Source organism: Athene noctua, chromosome 11 (assembly GCF_965140245.1).
Source record: "Athene noctua chromosome 11, bAthNoc1.hap1.1, whole genome shotgun sequence".
NCBI classification, from domain to species: Eukaryota; Metazoa; Chordata; class Aves; order Strigiformes; family Strigidae; genus Athene; species Athene noctua.
The window spans coordinates 4386716-4409736 of record NC_134047.1 but is presented as its reverse complement, the minus strand read 5'-3'; the positions used below and the strand labels follow the sequence as shown (position 1 = coordinate 4409736).

Sequence of the window (23021 nt, the reverse complement as noted above, 5' to 3'; positions counted from 1 at the left end):
TCTTTACAACAAAACTGCTACATGGAAAAGGGACAGGGCCCAAATCCATGCACTGTGCTCTTGACCACTGTCCCACTCGGTAGAATATAACCCTTGCTGTCTCTTTTTCATCTCAGCTCCTCCTCTTACAGTCTTATACTTTGCTTATGCTCATCTTGTTCTGGTGCTGCCAGATACAGTTACTGCAGATGCATTGACTGCTTACTGTTAAATACAGTTGTTTTATCAGTATGTATCCCTTTGTTAGAACGTTATGTGACACTGAAAGCAGCTGTGCTGTCAATGACACAGAGATGGAAGGAATTTATTACCCTTCAAATCAAAATCATGAAGCACCATATGAAAGCCTAACTTTCTCCAGAGCACAGCTCTCTCCATAATCACCATCAGCCACGAGGATCTATGTGATCTGTCACATGCACATTTCAGCTGTGACAGCGCCCCTAAATTCATGTAGCAGGAAGCTGTTTTTATCTTTGTTAAAATGTCTATATACATAACTTCACTATTCATAAAAATACTATCAAGAAACAGCAAATACACATCAGATTTGGAAAGCAAAGAGAGCTCTACTCAGTCTCGATCATTCTGCTGCTCCACATCAAAAATATCATAATACTTTTACTTACAAAATGATAACCAATTAATCTGTAATACAATGCTGCTTGCAATGGTTACAAAGTCAGGCTTTAAAGCTCCTGCATATAGTTATATCTGACCATCAGTAAGTACTTCGGCAATTCATGAGATCGCCCATGTCCATGCTCCTAATACACTTGGATTTTAAGTGAAACCTTTTTTAGGACTAATGAAATTAAGAAAAATGCGGGATCCTGAAAGTACACAGTAGAAACTCATAATATTTATTCTCTAGTTCAGGAGCAAAGTTCCAGTCCTCCCAGTTGTAGCTCTTGGAAATTCTTCTACATGGACTTCACAGCCCCAGAAGAAAATGACCAGTGATTGCATTATTATGGGTGATACTGATTTCTGTTGACATTCTTTTAGCTCCTCACTCTCACTTTGCACTTAGCTGCTGAAAACTGTTAGATGTTTGTTTGTTTTATTTTTGTTACACTACAGGGAAACAGAGTGAAATTGCATTATGAAATCACCTACCTTGGGAGGCAGGTCATCTAAAGATCACAGAGAGTGAGTCTGTGGTGCAGTGATACACTGCAGAGAGAAACAACGCCAGAGAAAACACTACCACAGTTTCCTCAAGCAGTTTGTATTTTTGTCAAGCATATCTTTAAAGCAACTGCCCAACAACAGATTTTCCCCAGTCCTCTGCAGCCTGGTAGGGAATTAGCCATCCTCCTCAGTAAGAGTAGCACTGCTGTGCTATGGCACCACCCAGTACTGAAACAGAGTCAGCTTGCCACTCACTACCAGTTTCATGCATTACAACACTCTCTTCTTAATCCAGATAATATTCTAAGACTGACCTCTAAAGTGAGATGGGCATGTAACCAGTATCTTTATATCCCTCCCCTGGAATGCCGTATTAATATGAGAAGACTGGCATTATTATTCAGGAGTTGCCACAAGCAGTTTTCACTTTCAGTGTTACCAGCTTTTTCGTATAGGAAATACAGAATGAGCAAAATCAATAGCTTTATTAAGGGTTGACAACACTGTATTACTTTGATACTATAACAAAACATCTCATTTTCTAGGGCATATTCAAGTAATCCTGGTCTCCTTCTGCTTGAGATCTTCTAGATCAGGTGGATGTTCCTCTACACCAAAGGGGAAGAAAAAAATAACAACAAACAAGCAAAAATAAACATCAGTATAATTACATTTAGGGACATCTTTACATTTTTTGCCAAATCAATACTCTCCCTGAAATATCTCCTTTTTGTCTAATGACCTCACTTTTTTATTTCATCATCACCTTTAGTAGGCTATAGTTTGTGGAGTAAATAGCATTTCACTCTCATATTACATTTATTTCAGCAGTCAACTGCTCTTCAGCATAGAAAAAGAATGCCAAGACATGGAGCTACATGACCATGTCAGCTGTAAAATACCCCTATCTGTACAGAAGGATGGATTTCTCAGTGCCTGGAAATGGATCTGCACCTCCTGAAAGCAGCAAAACCTTACGTTGCTTTTCCACTTTCCCATGCAGCGGTTTGCACATGGGATAAGGAACACTGAAATGGCAGAGGACTTAAACCTAGGACTGTAATACTGTCCATGGCTTGCCCTGATAGCATCACAGGACAGCAATCAAGTTCTTGCAGACTCATTACTTCTCTCACAATAGAAATTGAAGGTGATCCCTGACAAAGTTTACTGGACTGGGACACAACAGACATTTAGTACTGCATGTGTTTAGTATTCTATACAGAACCAATATAAGATAACGATCCTAAACTGAAAGAACAAAAGAATACTCCAAGGTTAGTTTACCTTTCTCTTTGTTCTTAGGGTCCTTAGAGTCTTTCTTAAGTCAGTCCAGTAAAGGGTCATGAACATCATCACCACGTTCTCTTTTCTTCCTAACAATTTTCTTTATTTTCTTGTTTGCACTTCGTAAAGGATTGAAGCATTGACTGCAACATATTAAAATAACAGCTGAAATTGTTTGACTTTCAAAGAAAGGATTTAGACAACATCACCTAATACTTTAGCCATGAAATACTAGTTCCAGTAAAAAAAAACACTACAAAGCTACAGTTGATTTCAGGGGCCATCACAAGATTTCATCACTTGAACACAGACAGATTAAGGCTAAGAAAAGCATTTCAATAAGTTTTTCCCATCTCTTGTATTTTCTTCATAAATTTCAGCTCACCTTCTGATTCATACAATGCAACCATGACCAGAAATTTCCCCAGTAGCTGGTCAACCAAATTCTATGGCCTGCTACTCACAACTGTACTAGGAATTCAGCAGAATGAAATCAAGACTTTTCTAATTCTTACTCTATTTATAAAATGTACACATTATTCAAATACAGCACTAGTTAAGTGCACCTGCAGCTTCCTGACCTTTAGTGTCTTAACTTACCCACCATTGCATGTGGTTGTTAATGAAGATTAACAAAACTGAGCGAAATAAGATAGGATAGCAGAGTTATGGACATAGCAGAAGTGTCAGAGAACACAGCTCAAAAAGAGATACACTATGTTGACAGCACACGAGAGAAAGTGACTGTTACCAGGGCACTGGCACATTTAGATTCTGCTTCCTGCATGAAAAAAAACGTTGGAAGGAGGCAAACAGAGTTCATCAGTGGGGATATGGAAGTAACAAAGCCTCACTGACTCGGGAAATTACTAGTGCTGATCAAGTGTGGCAAGAGGAGTACTCAGCTATCAATTTTACAGGAATTCCATGTCCCTACACGTTCGTAGTCTGGCCATATTATGGGATTACCTCTGCTGTCCTAGTCTTGGGCATCTCTTGACAAACAGCCGCCCTTAGCCACATAGCACAAGTGCCCGCAAAAGTTTTCCAGGGCCAGTCACCCAGGTTTGGTGTCTGTCTCCCTTTTTTTTTTTTTAAATATGAATACAGACTCCTATGGGAAACCTTGGATTTTCCTTTAAAAGAGGCCCAGTGGAAATAATTATCCCTAATTTCTTCAGCACAAGCCCTTTTATTTTTTGACAACTTTAGAGAACAATTTTACTCTGTTACATGTCCATTGCAGTACAGCTTTGGCATTGTACATAGGACCCTCTCACCAATGACTATACAACGTTGAAAACAAAAGAATTTCCATCCAGAGTGAAGGTTTTAGGCTCGCTAAAGGTATGCTTTTCAAAGCCATATCCTCCATCAACTGTCTCTAAAACTGGTAAAACTCAAAGTTACTATGTTATAGAATTGCTCCTTTCCAAGAACTCAAATGTATGATGTTGGAAATTAAAACCATTTAGCATCTGGTTAATCACTGCATTAAAAAACAAAGCAAAAAACAAGTCATAGCAGAACAGCAATATTCCTAGTTTCACTGGCTATGAAAAAACACAGAAATGATCATTTAAACATTAATGTGAATTCTCTCAAAACGAACACATATTAATTCATTTTCCAGAAAATTTATGATAATTTCATGTTAATTCTTTGCCTTCTGTTTTCAGAGTCACTGATGACTCAGTGCAGCTATCTGTATGCTGAACATCAGCTGTTGAGCACAGTGTAAGATGTAATGTGGAGATTTTCACAGCAGGTTTTGTCTAAATGTGGAACTCCATAGCAAATAGCCATCTGCTAAGCAGCCACATTAGTAAAGTCTACGTGTGTGTGTATGCGCATGTATACGATCCCACACAGACTACTAATATCTTAGTAAAGCAAAAGTTTAACACTGGGGGGGGGGGGGGAATCTTCACAAAAAAGACAATTCTGTCATGTTAACCAAGCTATAGCATTACCCATTCAATATGAACTACCACCTTAGAAAAATAAAGCACAGTTACATTAATACATTCTATCTTAGTTTAATGATTTTGATGTTGTGGAGCTTATATTTTCCCAACATAAGAACATACACACATGCCAAAACTCTTGACAGTATCAAATGCTAAACTGCTTGAATAGCACACACAGGCTGCAATGTGCCCTATACATTAAAAAGATCTCACTACACATTAAAAGCATTACAGATAATTTGTTTTTCTCCCAAGCACACTCCCAGTCCATCTCTCTTATTCTATTCAGACCTACTACTGTGTTCTTCTGTGTCTTACTGCACAACTCTAGGTCCATCCCACACAGAAACGTTTCTCCATTTTGTTCTTTACAAACCGCTTTTTCTCATTCCTTTTTCCCTATTATCTTTCAGTTAATTCATTCCTGCTTGCACATGTCATTTCCTGCACAGCAGTCAATTATTTACCGCAGGCAACGACACTTTTGTAGAGGTGCTTTTGAAGGCAGTGGTAAAAACTCTTTCTGTCTCCCTTCTCCCTGTGATTTCTGAGAGCTAAAGCAAGTGACAGGAAGTTTTGTCACTTGTTTCTCTTTAAACTTATGTTACAAAGTGAAATTAACTTTTCCTCAAAACTTTCCATTTCTTTTTTACTGTTTTTCGGAGGTTTCTTTGCACTCAGGACACTGTCCTATGAACCTATTCTGGGTGGAACAGGATGGACTCTGTGTAGCGTTGCAGGCTGCCAATAGCTTGATTTGCTCTTAAGTCTCATTTGCCATGTTTTTGACTTGGAGTTGGCAGTTGTTGGTGTTGCTTTCCTGCCAAAGTTAAAGGAACTTGGTTTCTATTCCCATGTATGGATATATCAGCCTTTGGTGGGAGCAGGGGCAGAAAGTGGGGGATGCTAACTGGACAGTCAAGGCAGCAACAAAAGTCTGGTCTTCCATATCTCAGCATATAGGCCCAGGAGAGAATCTGCTTCCTGAGGAGCTGCACTCAAGTGCAGGCACCACACTGCTCAAGCCCCATTCAGGGTTTTATGCGCAGACTTCTTCCCCAAGCTGCAGGCAGTGTGCCTTTGTGCTTTACATGCAACTTCCCAAGCAAGGGAAATAAGATTAGGTCCAAGTCCTTTATAGCTGGGTCTTTAGAAAGAGTACTGAGGCATGATCAAACTTTTTTTCCTTAAGCCAGATTGACTGTGTTTTATGTAGCTTCAAAGCAGGATTCATTTTTCAGGTTTGCACATGAGTTTCTTGCCTTTTCCCCCCGTTTTTTCTCCCCTCACTGACTTCAAACACGTCAGTTGTCCATATTTTCTACGTTTAGAAGTAGTACATCATAAATTTGACCTGGTCATGCTCTAATGCTTACCTCCTCTGCAAAAAGGCACAGCAACAGAATGGTAGACACCCCAAAATCAAAAATCCTCCTGCCACAAGGACAAGCACTCGAAATGCCAGTTGCAGATCTGTAGAGTCAGCAGAAGTTTGCATTAGTTATGAATCATTCTGAGATGTACATCGAGGTGTAGATGACAGAGATTAGCCTCTAAGACAGACATGTATGTATCTCAGCCAGCAACACAATGGAAAAGAGTAGGTGTTAGAAAAGAGCTCAAATGAGAAAGATCAAGTCTCAAATTTGATCTGAGTTCTCATAGCCCAAGTGTTTACTTAGTTTTAGAAGCACCTGGGGTTTGAGTGAGCCCAGGACACGGAGGGGGGTGGAAATCAAAGTCCTCTAGAAGCTTCTCTATGAATGGAGACAAAATCATGCAAATGAATGCTATTTATATGTTTCAGTTCACAACTTCTGCAACATTTTCTTAAAGCCTCATTTTATTCCTAGTGAAATTCAAGACAAAACTCCCAGATAAGAACCATTCAAGTACACAGCCTGTGACCATCTTACAGAAATGCAAGTGCCATGAATCTAATATCTGCTAAGTGCTTCTATTTTGTCAACAGATTGCTATAAGGCAAACAGCATGTGCTCCCGGGGCAGTAAGTGTTTGTATTTTCTTTGGACATATGTTGTACATCCAGGAGCATTCAAGTAGATAATTAATCTATGAACAAATAATTCTGTAAAATAGTCAGCCCTTGATATTTATGTCCAAACAACAAAAGCTTAACTGGAATGAGGAATCAAGCAGTCACAGTTGGACAAGCATATTTAATTTTAACATTTGCTTGAGTACGCGTCCTAAAAATGAGCAAAATTTTCACTGCACAGCTTTTCTTCTTGCTATAGTGAAGTGTCTTTTATATATAATGAAAGGGCTCAAGTGGGGAATGAATATTATTGAAACATTTCATTTGTGCAGGCCCCTAACTAACAAACAGATTCTGATGGCCTCACGTTGAGTGGCACTTTCTCCTACCAAGTGTTACCCAGCTCGTAGTAATTACAGCTGCCCTAGCACTGGAATGTGGAGCTGCTCAACTACAAGAAAAAATTTAAAGTTTGATCCTGACCTCCGCTTGCTTCTGAGCAAGCACAAGCAAGCAGAAAGTGAATTCATGTTAGCTTACAAGTATTCCCTTAGGGTTTCATATCAGCATTAAGTCAGCTTTTCCTGAAAACTGGATGTCATCTCTGAAATCAGTGGATGTATGCTGAATTGTATCAGGAAGACCTAAACCATCAAGTTCTAGATTATGATTTCTTTTTACCAACATGCATGTTTGGCATGATTGCCTGTGTCTGAGAACTCTTCCTCTTTAGCTTTTGGTGAAAAAAACAGTGTAACAGGAATTGTTGTGATAGAAAAAAAGTGGTAATATTTGGCTCTGTTCCTATTTAGGTTTTTGATGAACCTCCAAACATCACTAATATCTTGGTTTTCTGTCAAGAACAATGTCATGAGATACATATCTAGTGTCAGGGCATAAGGCACATAGGACACAATTTTCCATCTGAATGTAAGAATCTTATACTGGTTTGGGTTTTGGGGGCGTTTCTTTTTGTTTTTTGTAAAAACTATGAACACTGGAACCGGTTGCCCAGAGAGGTTGTGGAGTCTCTGTCCTTGGACATATTCAAAACTTGGCTGGACACAGCCCTGGGAAACCTGTTGTGGCTGACCCTGCCTTAGCAGGGAGGATTGTATGGGACTGTATGTTCTTGAGACATCCCTTCCACACCCAGTAACTCTGTGTCTAATAAAATGTGTCTAAGATTTTTGCATTTTTCAGTTTTTTGAAGCAACTTCACTGTGAAAAGCAACAACTCACTCTACAAAGCAAAGATTTAGGACAAACATTAAGATTTGATACACTTTCAGTAAAGCAGAGATTTCCACAGAGCTATGTGAAAAGGTAGGACATACAAAAATAGTTTACTGTGTTCTTTCATATGAGAGAAAAAAAAATAAAAATAATCATGCACACCTAGTCTTTGCTCAAAGGAAAAAAGGAAGGTAGAATATTATGTTAAGGTTGAATTTGAGAACACAGAACCACACAAATTCTGGTTGTAAGAGACTTCTGCAGATCATGTAGACCAAACTTCCTCCTGAAGCAAGGCTACCATCAACATGAAACCAAGTGAAGTTTGTCTTTGTCCAAGTCTTCAAAACTGCCAAGGATGGTGATTCCACAACCTTTCTGATGACTTGCTCTAGAGCTGTGCTGCTTTCCTAAAGAATTTCCCCCCTAATGTCCAAGTTAAATTTCCCAAGCGTCAATTAATGGTAATTCCCACTTGTTACGCCCTCTGGTTCTACACAGAATAATTTGTAGCTCCCTGATCTTAGTAACTGCCCTTCTAAACAGGCTTCAGTAGTTATTAAATAACCAATAAGCCTCCTCTTCACCACATTAAATATATCCATCTCCTTCAACTGTTCTTCACAATACTTTCACAGAGTCACTACGACTTTGGATTAAGACCCCCTTTCCACAAATAAAGCCTTCACTCCATTCTTTGTACTAATATACATCACTACATTTATTTGTATCACAACACTTGCTCTGCTTGTGCTGAGGTTGACAAGATATCCAGTCAATTCTTTATCAATGAATTGTTTTCTGTATTAATATATATGCAGAAATAAATGCAAGCTTACAGTTTGAAGAGAGTGACCTGAGAAACTAAAGAAAGAAACAGAAATTAAAATCACGTCGTCTGACCAGAAGCAGCATTTGGCTGAGGAAGTAATGTACAGAATATACTTACTGTCTTTAAATGGCATGTAACATTTCAGTTCATGACTGTTTTTGGAAGGACAACATTTATTTTCCAAGCATTCAGTTGTGTTAAGGCGCTCTCCTACATGACAAGGAGTTAAGGTTTTGTCGTCTCTGTAATGGCATGCTTTAAAAAAAGAAATAATATGTAAGATCTCTATTCCAGGAGCAATGCTCAAGTAGAGGGAAGTTATCATTTTGCTGTCCCTAGTATGTTTTGATAGGGTGTGTCTGTTAGAAAACAGTATCATTGACTTTCACGTATGTTATTTCCCCAAAACTAATCAATCTTTATATTACATTAACAGAAAAGTCAAACTCATGTCATACAAAATCTTAAGTAATTTGCTTTGTTTCAGTAAGAAACCTTTACAAAACCAAATCTAACCACCACTGTGCCACCTTTTTGTACTTAGGTTTGTAAAGTAAGCGGGAAAGACAAACTAAATTTTCAGACTGGACTGTTTCTAATTAAAAAAAATGAAAACAGAAATTTGAGACTTTTTTTTTTTTTTGAGGGATCCAGCACAGAATATATTGTAACTAACCAACTCTGTTCGGCATTAATTGCATGTTTCTACAAGCAGCTGAAAATCAGCTGTTAGGAACAAACTTCCAAGATATCCAGTTATTGAACAAAGTATTTAAAGAATTTTTAAAATTTGCTATTTAATAACAGATTTATTGATAATTATGAGATCTTCTGTGGGAAGGACTTAAATGTATTAAATAGTTATGAACAGCAGATGTCTATATATTTAATTCCTGTAAAATTTGGTATCACATCCCTAATGTGACACTTTCACAGCAGCTGAAAAGCATCATTTGGTTCCAACACCACTTCCAAGATTGGCTGCATTGTCAGTCTCATGTTTATCATAATTACTGGCAGCCAAATACAGTTTATTAAATGGAGGATCAGGTACTTTATGAGACCTCTGTGTTTACTTAGGGCTAGGTGGCAGTAATAGCAGTGGAAGTACACTGTTAGTATGCTTCTGCATTGCCATAGTAAGTGAAAAGTGGTATTTCTGCTTCTCCTGTTTGTCTGTGATCCAGTTACGAAACTGGGCTTGCAATTTTTGTACATGCCAAGCCCTTTCTGTATTCATAGATATAATTTTTCTTATTGACATTAGCAAATTAGCATTGCAATTTCCTTCTCAACAATTTTATGAAAGAATGTAGTTCTTGTCATCTAACTTCAGCGGTTCAGTGAGTGGCTTGGTCTAAGCTAACGGCCCTGGGGCCTTCCCTAGCCAGTAGAAGTGGAAAAGACAGCACTGTGGGGCAAAATCCTTCCTCACTTAGGATGTGCCAAGTTGCTCCTTTCTTCCTATGTGTACATGGGAAGACTAGAAAACTGTTCTGATCAGATACAACAAAGCTAGGCAAGGTGGGTCCCACACCAAACTGTCCAGCATTTCTAGCATAATCAGTCACATCACAGACAACGAAGGGTTTTGAAGTGGGTAGTAATGCAGTGGAAGCAAATTTATGATTGTTCCAAAGGGGCATTTAAAAATACTATTTTGAAGAGATCTAGTGAGTTTTACAGTATCAGACTAAGAGTTTTAAATACACTAAATGCTGATGGGTAGGGGTGGGAGAGTGGCCTGGAAGTGAGGCTGAAGGGGAAAGGGAAGAATAACAATACTGCAGTGATGAAGTGACACTTACTCACTGGCCTGAAGAAGCTTAAGACAGATTCATACGCATCTTTCAGCTTCACGTTAAGTTTTCTTGGTGCCACTTCACTTTTTTCTATAACATGCTGAGTTGTTGGTGCAAAACCTGAAAGCTCATAATGATTAACTCATTACCATCAAAATATCTGTAATTAAATGCAATGACATTTTCATACTCATTATCTTTCATTATGAAGGCATTTATAGTCATTATGAATTGCAACTACTGATGGCTAGCAAGGTTAAGCATAGATGTCTTTCTGTTGAATTCACTTATATTTCTTCCAATTGCTTCATGAACCACAATAAGTAAAGAACTAAAGCTGTGAAATTTAAATTAAAGAATCCATTCAGGTGGAAATTGTCAAGATAAAAAGCCTTGCTATTCACCTATAAGGTCCAGGTTACATGAAAACTCCTATTTCTCTTATGTATGCAAGCAGGACTTTCAGCCTTTGTTTTAGTTAAAGATCAGACCCCAACTGAAACACAGAAACATGCTGAAAGGCAGCTGTATCAGATACAACCAAACATGCATCTATCCCAAAATCATGTTTCAGACAGTGATCTGTAGCAGTCATGCAGAAGAGCAAAACATCCCTGAATATAGAGGTACAGGAGTATTTTCCAAACCATACTGATTTGTGGATCTGGGACTTCCCAATCACTTTTCATTTATGTTACCCCCAAAAATGTGGCATCAGTAAACCTTGCTGCCTCACTACATCTCTTTTTCATTAAGCCAGAAGTGCAAATCACAGTGGGACTCCACTGGAATCAACCACTCCACAACGAGGGGAAAAAAAAAAAAGAAACCCAGTATTCCTATTTGCTTGCCTGTTTTCCTTCCATACGAGAAACTTACACCAGCACAACTTGAATAGCTTTCAGTGATGGAATTTATTGAAAGCTGTTTCCTGGTTTTATAGTTCCTTGTGAACAGAAGTGAGATCATGGCCTAACCAAAAACTAAGGTATTGAACAACTTTAGTCTTTGAATGATTCTTCAGCTAGCAGCATCAGGAGCATAAATTCTCTATTTGTCCTGGGGCACAACTTGCCTCTTCTGTGCCACACAAAAATCCCTTGGGAAAAAGAAGCATCAGAGTAGGAAGAAGTGAACACATGTCAAAACAGAGAAACCCAGGTATAACAGAAATGTGACCAGCAAAGTTCACACTAATAGTTATGTCACAGTCTCCCTCCCCACCAATAATCAAGATAGAAGAACAGAAAATTTAAAAGATTTCATAATGATTTCAGAGGAAGTTCATGAGATGAGGTATCCAGCGTTTGGTAAGAATCATCCAAAAACATGTCCTTGGCTGTCCTACACATGACTCCTATATGAGTTTAAAGAGACACAAGCCATATACCTACATTTAATGGGCACTGCCGAGCAATACAAGCTGCGTCACATATTTATGAATCACATTTACATCTACGTTAGAGCTCACAAACATCTACACCCTGGAAAAATGTTTTTGCCTTTTTTTTTTTTTTTTTTTTTTTTTAGACAGAATTACTTTCTCATCCAGATAGTGCAGCTGCTTTTTACAACGACACAGCAACCGACAGCTGACAGTTCACCAGGATCTGTAAAGGTAAGTCTCTGCAGTTTGGTTTCTCAATGCATTGGATCAAATCATGATTAATGTGTGGGCTGATCCTTTACATGTGTCATGTGACCAAATTTAACTTCTGGTGTGAGTGCAAGTTATCAGCCAAAAATCTTTGCTTATTGTTTTGAGCCACCTGCTGTAGTAAGCAAATACATCAAGTCTCAACAGATTTTAAAAACACCATTAACTGTACATGGGAAAAAATAAAAAGTCAAAGTGGGGAAAAAAAACGAATAATCTATAATTAAAGGTAAAATAAAAGCAAGATACACTGCCAGGGATAAAACAAGCAGCATGTGTTTCACATACAGATGCACAGAGGGAAATGGGAACTATAGTTAGTGGAAAAAACATACCCTGCTGTATTTGTCAGGACTGATCAGTCCCATCTGGAGTAATTATCTGTTTGCAATATTTTTCAGTATTTTTCAATCATTACCAAGACAACAAAATTGTAAACTTAACTTCTTGCTAGTAAAAGTACTCGCTGCTTTTGTGAAAATGCTTTTCTACTTCCAATACTCACTTGAATTGACGGTACAAAGCAGTACGAGTACCACATAGTTCCACGCTAGATGGGTGCCAATTAGCAGCATTACTGCAATAAAACCAAATGTAATAACAGGTATGTGGTTATGCATGAAAAAAAAAATTGATCTTAACTTCATATTTATGGATTAGAACAAACATGACAGCAGATTGCTGCACAGAGCAGCACTGCCTTTTTTTTTTTTTTTTCAGTAAGGAGCAGGCCAAACAGTGAAATATTTTTTTTGCAATAAGCAATTCTGAAGAAATTTGTCATTTAAAGAGAGCTTAAAGGGAGGCCTCTTTTTAACAGAGGCTAGTTAAAAAATGATCTTTCTGAAGTGTCCTAGAGCTGGACACCTGACACCTTAAAAAGATAACTTTTAGCTAAAAATTTTAATCCGTGTTTAATGAGCAGGATCAGGACTGAAGAACTACAAGTTGTTAGAAGCTTACTACTGAATTCTAGTTTAGCTCACTGAACTCTTCAAGCTTTTCACAATCAGTCTGTGAGATGCTTTTGACAAAAACGTTTCAAAAAGGTGGTTCAAAATTATTATAGATAAAAATACTTTTAGAAATCCCCGAGTCATTCATAGTGATTTAACATGAGGTTTAAGCTAGGTTTACTGCCTCCAACCAATCCCTGAATATTACTTTGCCAGGTGCTATATTTCACTTTGCCTGCTGCTCCTGTTGATACCCTAAAAAAGGTCTTTTTCACTTTTTACCACATATACTAGAACAGCTTAAGCCTCGAGATTTTGTTAGTATTGGTAAGGGAGGAGAACCCTATATTCTGAAGTGCTATACAGGGAAAAGCAAGACTGCATTTCATACAGGTATTAGCCTTTGAAGGGTCTGTTCTCCCCGCCCTCCTGCTGCTAAATGAGCAAAGCCTTCCGGAGGTTAGAAGGTACCTGCTCTGTAGAGTAACATACAGACACCTTCTGTCCCACAGAGACATTGCTTTGGCAGTTAAATGTGAAATTATTTCTTGATAGGAATCATGTTTTCCAAGATACCTATTAAAATCTAATGCCATCCAGGACAAATTGGGAAGAGGAAACCACTTCCCGGGAGAAGGAAAACAAGGGAGATAGAGACAATTCCAGTTTTCCCCATTACATACTTGCTTTGCTGACTTGCCTGCTGCTGTCAGAACAGGAAGGCTACAGCTGAGCAGGTTACTGCAACGACGGGCTTGTTGGTTACGCACAACAATGCGGAATCCAAGCGCATCACCACGGGCTCCGTTACTAGGACGCATCTCAGTAAACAGATGTACAGATGTGATCAAACTGCATCAACAGGGGAGCCAGAAAAAAGCCGTATACACAGTTTGAAAAAAATCAGCTCCCCCAAAGACTGTTGCAAAGCCTCTTAGTCTTCTAATTCACTAAGTTAAAAACCTAGTTTATGCTATTTATCAACCACACTTCAGTGTGTAACACAGAACCACCAAACGGGGCAGACCAGGTAACAGATGCCTCAAGACATCAAAATATAATCAAAACAGACAAAGTTTGGCCAGAGTGATTAAGTTAGAGCTTCCCAATCATCCATTAAATGTGAATTAATTAGGTAACAGGATCATCCCACAGATTCAAATATATACAACACTTGAAGCAAAAATCTGATATAAATCTTTTCAACATTTCCATTCCTTTTATTAAGGAAAGGCTCTTTGAATAAACTAGGAAGTGTTTTAAAAAAAATACAGAAACTTGAGGTAAATGCAGATGCCCCCAAATCAGTACTCCAGAGCTGAGCTGCCTAAAGCTATTTGTTATGTTTTAGAAAAAAACCACATGCTACAACAGCCATCTGAACAGGTAACTGATCTTGAAAAAAGTTGTATATTCACATGCAAATGTTGTGGGTTTTTTATTTCAGTTAATTGAGTAATGAGATTAAAAGGTGACTCTTACCTAATTTGTATGCAGCATTAGCTTGCTAATATAAGCAACGATATACAGTATCCTCAATTCCATTGTTTCGTTCTATAATCAGACTAGACACAGCCACTCTCAATAGTGCAGGAGATACTTAGAAATGTCTAATGCAGAACAAACATTCTTCGTTTCCTGAAGCATGTGATTTCACACGCAATTAAGATTTTCCATGTTGACTTCTCTCATGGAACACTGCAGATAGGGTGATGAGTTTCTGATGCACCAATATGGGACTTGTCAGACTGCTAAGAATCCAAGAACACTGACTCCACATTTTAAACTGACCACTTGATTTTCTTTTTATTAAATTTAGAACTGCTGACTCTCCTTGCTGCAGCTGTAGTCTACACCTAAGGCTCACCCTGAGTCCACTAGCCAAAAAAAGCACCTCCAGCATCCCAAACCACCCCAATTTTTGCTATACCATTTCTGCAACAGTCAAGGTCCTAGTTATTTGTACAGACTACACCCATGGGATTTTTTTTTTTTTGCTTTAAATTAAACCTTTTATTGGAAACCAGTTTCTTATATTCAGTGCAAACATTTAAGAAAGACTTGTCCTGTTGAACCCTCAGTAGAAACACAAAACAATCATCTCTGCTTTTTTTATTATCCACTTCTATACAGCACTCAAAGCACACAAAAATTACTACTTTGAAGCCTACTGTAAAGACATTTTTAAACATAAAAAAGTAATAGTGGCAACTAATTAATATTTATTATTAATTATTTACCTCCAACACTGCTTGCTCGAGACAGATGATCTTCATAATCACAAAAAGCAGGAGTGGCAGATGCGAGATACATCAAAAAAATGTGAAGTAGAAAAAAGACCCATCCCCTAATGCAGGGAAAAGATCCACAGGCCGCTCTAAGAGACTCACACTGCTGAAGAGTAAAAAGCTATTGTAGTAAATCTAACCCTTTCACTGTGAAAACAGCATTAAAAAAAAATGTGATGTGAAAGCTACAATGTGCTGAAGCCTCGTGAAACTCTGGCAAAGAGAACCCTGCAGAACAAACTGCAACCTATTCAGAACACTTAGAGGAACTAACCTCACTTTTCATAATATATATATAAAAGCTGTCTTACACTGTTAAGGTATTAAATGTTGTTCTTCTAGTCACCGATTTTCATGGATAAATACAGGTGGAAGGCTCCTTGACTAGTGTTTTTTAGGATGAAACGAGTACGGTTACAAGTTCAAGTGGACAATGAACAAGCTTATTACACACTACCACAAAAACTACATCAAACTAAGCCTTGTCACTTTTTAAAAAATTGTTTGAAGTAGCCACCAGAGCCAGTATCGACATCTCCTCCCACCCCTCAACACAGGTGTTCCACTGCAAGTCTTGCTGTTTCTGGAAACAGACAAAATCTTTAACAAGACACAGGATAAAGAAAAAAGGACCCACCTTTCCTCTTGGAGAACACCATTACAAAGTAACACAGAACACTGTTCACCAGCACTACAGAGCAGAGCTCCTGAGGTGACTGAGGAAAACTCACTGGGAGCTAATCAATCTATTCTCTTTTAATATTCAATACTGAAGGGTTCTGCAGAGAAACTGCAATTCAGGAAAATAAGTTGTATTTCAGAGTAAGTGCTCCTACAAAGAACACAGAGTCTACACTCAGTATCATGCAGTATTTAATTTTGTTTCTGGATTGTTGAAAGGAAGCATGGTACACAATATTTGATTTTAGAGACAAAAAGAGCTGAAAAAGCTCATCTATAAGTAATTTAAATAATTTCTGTATTCAAGAAACTAAACCTATTTGCTTCTTGAACTCATGAATGCTCAGAGATTTTTATCTATGCTTCAAAAAAGCTGTGTAAAAGGACTTTTTTCTTTGATAAAGTTTTATACTAACTTCAAAAATCTTGACTTCCCACCATCATTAACAAAAATGCATTTAGTAAAGAAACAGAAACTTTCTGTTTTCATAAGCATTTGTTAATTCGTAGTTTAATCTTAACCCTACTGAATTTAGACTTTGCCATCATTCACAAATACCTCTCACTCTTTTTAAAGAACTTTATTTTAAAAATAATTTTAATTCATTAGACCATACTTTTTAAGTTACCAAGAGGATGGACCTGGACTCAAGCATCAGACATTCGTTGCACTTTCAAGTTTTGTAACAACATGACTTTTCAAAATAAAATTGTACATTTAGATTCACAGTTTAATTTGTTGAAATTTAATAACATTTAAAAACACTGGAATTTGAATTGAAAGGGATACATGTTAAGCACACAAATACTGAAAAAGGTCATAACCCCAAAATGCACTTGAAAATGGAATGCAGCTAATTAGTCAGACTGTAGTTTAGTAATTTCACATTTAACCTAGTTAGCACCTTAGTGAACTCAACCACTGAATGCAAGAAATACAGTGCATGTACTGTGACAACTCAACAGGTACTGTACCATTTCATAATGAGATTGCGTTTTCTTGAGCATTATGTGCCATATTTTTGAAAACCGGTATTATTTTAGACGTCTTCTAAAACGTGTAAATAAACAATGGCTACAGCTAAAGTCTAAACAAAGAAATACTTCATCTCTACATTTTTGTAAGGTGAGATTTTTAAAAGCAATCATTTATAAGGATTGCATCAACATCAGTTAGCAGAGGAAGATCAAACTTTATTGAAACTGCTTGCATACAAAATATATTGCACTATAACCAAACAAATGTCAACATAAAATCCAATCTGTTGTAGCTAATATGTACAGAGAATATTGCCCAAGAGCAGTTACATTACAAGGTCAGTCTACCTTGGTTAATTATCTACAGTATTTTAAACCAAACAGCTTACAGATGATGTGTGCAAGGTACCAATTTCTGTTTTCAAATACTATACATTCCCAAAATAAATAACTAGAAATCAACATTAATGTTTGGCAATACTTTTTAAGACATTTTTATATTTGTTAAATCATGTGCAGTTCGTTGCCGTTTTTAGTATGCTCACCTGTATGCAAGGAAAAAAAAGAATGAAAAAAGCAAGGAAACAAAACTCACAAAATACATCAGAGGCAAGGTCAAGTTTGTACAACTCTGTACATAAACAGTGGCTCTCCTTCTGGAGTAATCTGAATAAAAATGGTTTAAAATGAAGGTCCTTATACAGTTTTGCCCAGTAAGTTTAATGTGTGATCAGAAATAAATGAAAGCACAGTTCCTCCCACCGCTTCCCACCCTTCCCTGGTGTACAGCTGTACTTTGGATCAGATTCTGCGACACCTTCAGGTTGGCTGGTAATTCAGACCTTGTACCTCAAAATATGAATTTTTGTTCTACCTCCAGGATCTCCCAACGATTATAATCTGTACTTTCCAGGGCATTACACATGGTGATTTTCTTCCTACCTCTCCTGAGATAGACCCCGAATTAAAATAATCAAGTAAAAAAATTTGGGGAGGATGAAAAACATCAGCGCTTTGAACTGGTCATCTGGCCAAATAGCAGGCACACATTACTAGCTTGTGAACACGTTACACTTGTTCCCTCAGTAACAATGAGTTTTTTTAGTTTTCCTCAACGGAAAGGTTTTTTTTTAATTTTTTTTTTTTTAAAAAAAAAGCTTCTGTACTGCCTACAAAGAAAAAAATTACACCCCTTTTTCAATAACACTATTTGCCAAATCTTCAGTGCAAAATAAATTTCCTATTCTTATAACTGCCTAACTCAATGTTTATGTAAGGAAAAAATTATGGAAAGCATGCACTTGTCTATAAAGTACTAATGTCTGACAAGGATTGCTACATATATTTTACATTTAGTGTTACCAACTCATCTTCCCTGATTTCTGCATCCAAATATAATATTCCTACCTGCCAAGATATAAAAAAGGCACAGATCATACAACTTTTTTGCTAATGAAAATGACAACTGTTACATCACACATATTTCAGGGTCCACTAAAATATTGAAAAAGGTGGACCAGAATGTGAACTGACACAGGACATAAAACGACATAGCATTTCATGAAGAACTTGTAAGTTAGATTGAAAACAGAAGCCAATTTGATTACTGCAAACACTATTTATTCTGAAAATTGAAATTGAGCAGTGAATTTGACCCGATGTGTTAAAATGGTACAACTGAACAGAAAGTTTACCAATGCACAGCTCAGTATTTTTAAAACAAACAGAAAAGAATCTTTCATTGTTGGAACTGCAATATGTACTTGAAAGCAATTTTCGGAAATTCAGGTATTTTTATGCAAATATTTGTGTAACTTCTTATTCTGAAAACAACTGCATACTGTTGATGTTAAAAAAGGCTAACAGAGAACATATGTTCATTTCATGCCCTGCGCCATCTTGCCTACTATTTGTCTTTGGCCTAACAAGTTTCTCTAACATGGAATAGGAATTACTGAAACAGTATAGGAAGTATGACTTTAGAATTATGCAGTTTAGGGTACTCCATTCACCAGCGGCTGTTGACCATCTGCGCTGTCCGTTTTCTCTTTCTTCTGATTACGTTCTTTACCCGTGCGCAGCCGACTACCTTCACTGGAGGTATTCTGTAATGTTTTAGTGTGGACACTCCTTTCATTATTGCAGTCAATTCTGATCTGGAACAAGTCAGAGTTATATAAAGCATTCTCTTCCTTTCATCCACCCCTTACGTATTCACTACCTTACCAGCCTGGGAGGAGCGCTATTTATTAAACAGTCAGAAGACACAAATAGTGCCATACCCTTACAGCTTTGTTAAATGTGCCCAGCTGAAACAGAATCCTTTCCGGTTCAAAAATGTCACACACTCGTGACTAAAAATAAAAACAACCAACCTCCCATCTACCTAGCCTTGGAAAGTAAAAAAATTGTTTTCCTTTGTTAAGAGAAAGTTGAAAAACTAAGAGCAGATGGAACTTTGAAACATCATTTCACTTTCCGTAATTCAGCTTTCTACTTGTAATATACAAACATAAAAAAAAAAAACATAGAAAAGCTGCCATGAAATGATACTAACACTCAAAAAAAGATCTACTCAGCAACCTTTAGAATTTGAAGTTTCATTTAACCCACCAAAAAGGTTTCTGTGCCTTTTTAAGTGGTCACAAAAAAAAAAAAAAAAAAAAAAATCAAAAAAACATTCTGAAGGCAAAATTCTAATGTTTGTAAAGGGGTTAAGCCTAAATTATGAAAAATGTTTACAATTTTTAATTCAGGTCTTAATTTTAAGTCAGGTTTCAACAATATGCAAGTACATATTTTCATATAGAAAATTATCTCATCCAAATCGGAGAGCAACAGGAAAAAAAAAAATCATGACTTAAGTGCCTTAGTTTCTCTTTCAGCACCACAGTTCTCCACTTCAAACTTTGTATGTTAATTAGATTAACTACAGGAGTTTTGTGGCCATAATTTTTTTTTTTTTACATGTTAATTATTTGCATTTCTGATGTGTATTCAGGTACTACACCTTCAAGTTCAGCACTCCAACTGGAAAAACTAAGCATTTGGTCACTTGTTCCATTTTTTCCCCTTCCTTTCTTAAACAGGCCAAACCAAGAGTCATCTCATTCTCCCCTGGAACCATGACTCCTGGTAGCACCACACAGAAGGCAGCAGCTTCCAGCTGCTAATTATTTCTTCCTCCCAACATAACTCATCCTGTGTGATAATAGATGGTAAAAGGTTTGCATGTTACCATTCGAAGCAAGAATGGTTTCCATGTGGGGAAACTTCACATATATCTTTAAAATAACCTGAATAACTTTATGCAACAAAACATATTTGAAAAAAATTGTAGAAATAGCTTATAAAAGGCTATAAAATATTTAAGGTTATAGAATATTTCAAAGTATGACTTGAAGAGTTTCTCGAGGTGCATTTTTAACTTACTTTCTAGATTGCATAGCCTTCAATTGCAAATGTTTCATTTAGTGGTGAAGGTAGTTTCTGAAGTTTAATCTTTGTTACTCTGTAGATTCTGGCTACAACACACTTTCTCTTTCTATAAAGCCTTAAGGATTCTCCTCCCTCGGGTACAGAGGTGACAGATAACAACACACAACGCAGCAAGAAAGAAAAGCTAAAAACAAAAACCTAGTAAGAACAAACACTGAAATCAAGCCAGTTAGTAAATCCCTGGGACTCATGATAAGAGTTCCAACCAAACTGAGAGCTAAGCTAACATTATAAAGTTGCGTCTTAACACAGCTTGATATATTGAGATTTCTGCATATGTTACAAAATGACACAGAACTCTCATAGAACTAATTAGGGAATTAGGATATAAGGAACCAGAAGGCTACTGTGTCGCTTGCAGTTTTGAACTCTAAAGTCAGTGTACGACACAATGCAATTTTAAACAGTGCAGACTTCCAATAAAAGAAAAATTACCTCAAGAGATCCATCTGCTGTTCTCCCTTTTGCATCTCTTGAGTTACGCTGACGGTTATCTGTTCGTGACTGTTCATCATTTCCTGCAAGAATTAACAACCTTATATAATGCTGGTGCATGAAAAACAAATACAAGAAGGTGGGAATATGGACAGATGAATGAGTAACAGATTATAAAGGATTTTGCTACATCCACTAACAAACTAGAATTTGATCCCTTGACCTCCATGTGTGATGGCACAGCCCAGAAACTTGAGTCAGGATGCACACTAGGAAAGCAAATGACTGAGAATGCTATCCCAATTTATTTATATAGCAGAGAGGCTTTATATAATGTACAGACACTGGCATGGGATGCCTCCTCAGCAATTCTGCAGATGACACCAAACTGTGGGAAATGGTTTGATATACTGGAGGGTCAGGGCTGCTCATCACAAGGACCTCAACAAGCTGAAGGAACAGGCTGACACAAAACTCACTAGCTTTAAAGATGAATCTCAAGTCCCACAGCTTCAGCAGCATAACCCCATGCAGTAGCACACCCTGTGGACTGACTGTGTATGCCGCAGCTCCACACAAAAGGAGCTGTCCTGGTGGACAACAACTTGAGTAAGGCATGAGTGTGCTCTTGCAACAATGACAGCCAACTGAATAATGGGCTGTGTTAGTAGGAGTGTGGCCAGCCGGTGAGAAGGGAATATTTCCCCCTGCTCAATGTGCAACACACCTGTAATAAAATCCTCAAGAGACTGACAAAGTGGAGAGAATTCAGGAAAGCCAACCAGGATGGCTAGGATGCTGGAGAAGATGATAAAACAAGAAGCTGACAGAAGTGAGTTTGCTTATGAATTCTAACACTGACCTCTCTTTCAAAATTAAGCCTACATTTACCTTTGAATCCTCCACGACCCCTCCCTCCTTGTCCTCTTGCGCCACCTCCACGTCTTCGCCCATCTCCTCTACGAAGGTAGTTGTCTCGCTCCTCTTCTGCTGGGGCTGCTGACCAGTCACTAAGTTCATCTCTGTGATCAGATTCTGTTTCAGAAGCATTTGATGCTTCAGAATTAGTTCCTATCAGGAGGATAAAAAAAAGAATCCAAACATGCCAGTGTAGTGTAGCATGAAAATACTATAATAGAATGAAAAGAGTGTATCTTTTAAAGTTTTCTTTTGGGTTTTTTTGTGTTAACAAACAGTTCTGGGATTTTTTTTGTCTCCCAGCCTCTGTAATTTATGTAATACAGAAATGTGTATAAAACTTCTTCAAAAAGTCAAGGCAGACATAAGAGTTAGAAGCGTGTTTAAGGTTAATTATTTAAGGGCACCACAGGTTTATAGTTACTCAGTGTTATCAGCCTATCCACATATTATTGAATCTACTATGCGAATGTAATCAGTCTGATAAAACTTAGAAAGTCTAATAAACTAGACTTTCTATTTCTAAAACTGGAAGTTCTGAACATAACCTGTCCTATCTCCCCTCACCACTGCAACTCCTCTCTGAAAAGAAAAAAATTCCATCATGACAGAATCTGTAACACACACGACAAAAACAGAGAAAAAAGTTAGAATGCTAGACACGTACCATATCCAAAATAACTGGCCATTACAATTTTTCCAGTTAACAGATCACCTTCACTAATAAAAGCTGGTTCTTTTCCCAGTAGCCCTCTTACTAGCAAGTGAGCTCACATATTCTAAAAATGGTAAAAGGGCTTCAGCAGAAAAACATCAATTTTGTATTATGTAGAATGTAAGCTAAGACTGTCTTATCAAACTCCTACTACAGGCCTTTCAGTCAGGACAAACACCAGCTGATCTACATTATGGATAATAAAGGAAGAGATTGCTCTGAAGAAGCACAACCCTGAAAACTATTCATTAATGAGTTACACACAGTTTTAAAGAATTACATTATATTTTGGTGACTATGCTCTTCCAGTGAAAACACAGTGGTTCAATTCAATATGAAAACGACAGCCTTTCTGCAAATTTAGCTATGCAGTATTTTCACCTATAAGTGTTTATATTAAAGTAGTCTCTTACAGGCTCAAACGAAAACTGAGGCTTTATTATTAGGAATTGTTCAAAATATAGATAAAATAACAAACCTCGCCCTAAAGAGTTCATAATGTAGAAGACATAAGCATGCTGTAAGAGATAGGAACTGCATGGAAATAAGTTTAGATTACATAGCACTACATTTTACTTCAAAGCATTTTCTACAGCATACAGCTCACTAATCTTCAAATACTAATATTCAATGTT

General features: G+C 37.4%; 2 protein-coding genes across 5 annotated transcripts in view; both read right to left on the bottom strand.

Moving 5' to 3' along the window:
• Positions 1 to 1679: 1679 nt before the first annotated feature.
• On the bottom strand, positions 1680 to 13694 carry LOC141964757 (fmr1 neighbor protein-like). Its single transcript, XM_074915459.1, has 7 exons — positions 13574 to 13694; positions 12423 to 12494; positions 10267 to 10380; positions 8576 to 8713; positions 5768 to 5864; positions 2422 to 2564; positions 1680 to 1742 (listed from the first exon to the last, which is right to left on the bottom strand). The coding sequence occupies exons 1-6, from the start codon at positions 13692 to 13694 to the stop codon at positions 2462 to 2464; spliced, it is 645 nt and encodes a 214-aa protein (XP_074771560.1). The 3' UTR covers positions 1680 to 1742; positions 2422 to 2461.
• A 4724-nt stretch (positions 13695 to 18418) lies between these two features.
• Positions 18419 to 23021, bottom strand: part of FMR1 (fragile X messenger ribonucleoprotein 1) — a 32259-nt gene continuing 27656 nt past the window's right edge. Inside the window, exons 13-15 of one of the 4 annotated variants that reach the window (XM_074914963.1) lie at positions 21645 to 21749; positions 20754 to 20836; positions 18419 to 18976 (exon numbers count right to left, since the gene is read on the bottom strand). In XM_074914963.1, coding sequence (XP_074771064.1) covers positions 18815 to 18976; positions 20754 to 20836; positions 21645 to 21749 — 350 coding nt within the window. In that variant the 3' untranslated portion in view covers positions 18419 to 18814. Of the gene's footprint in view, positions 18977 to 20753; positions 20837 to 21644; positions 21825 to 23021 lie in introns of all 4 variants that reach the window. The other 3 variants (XM_074914962.1, XM_074914961.1, XM_074914964.1) reach the window with 3 other exon arrangements.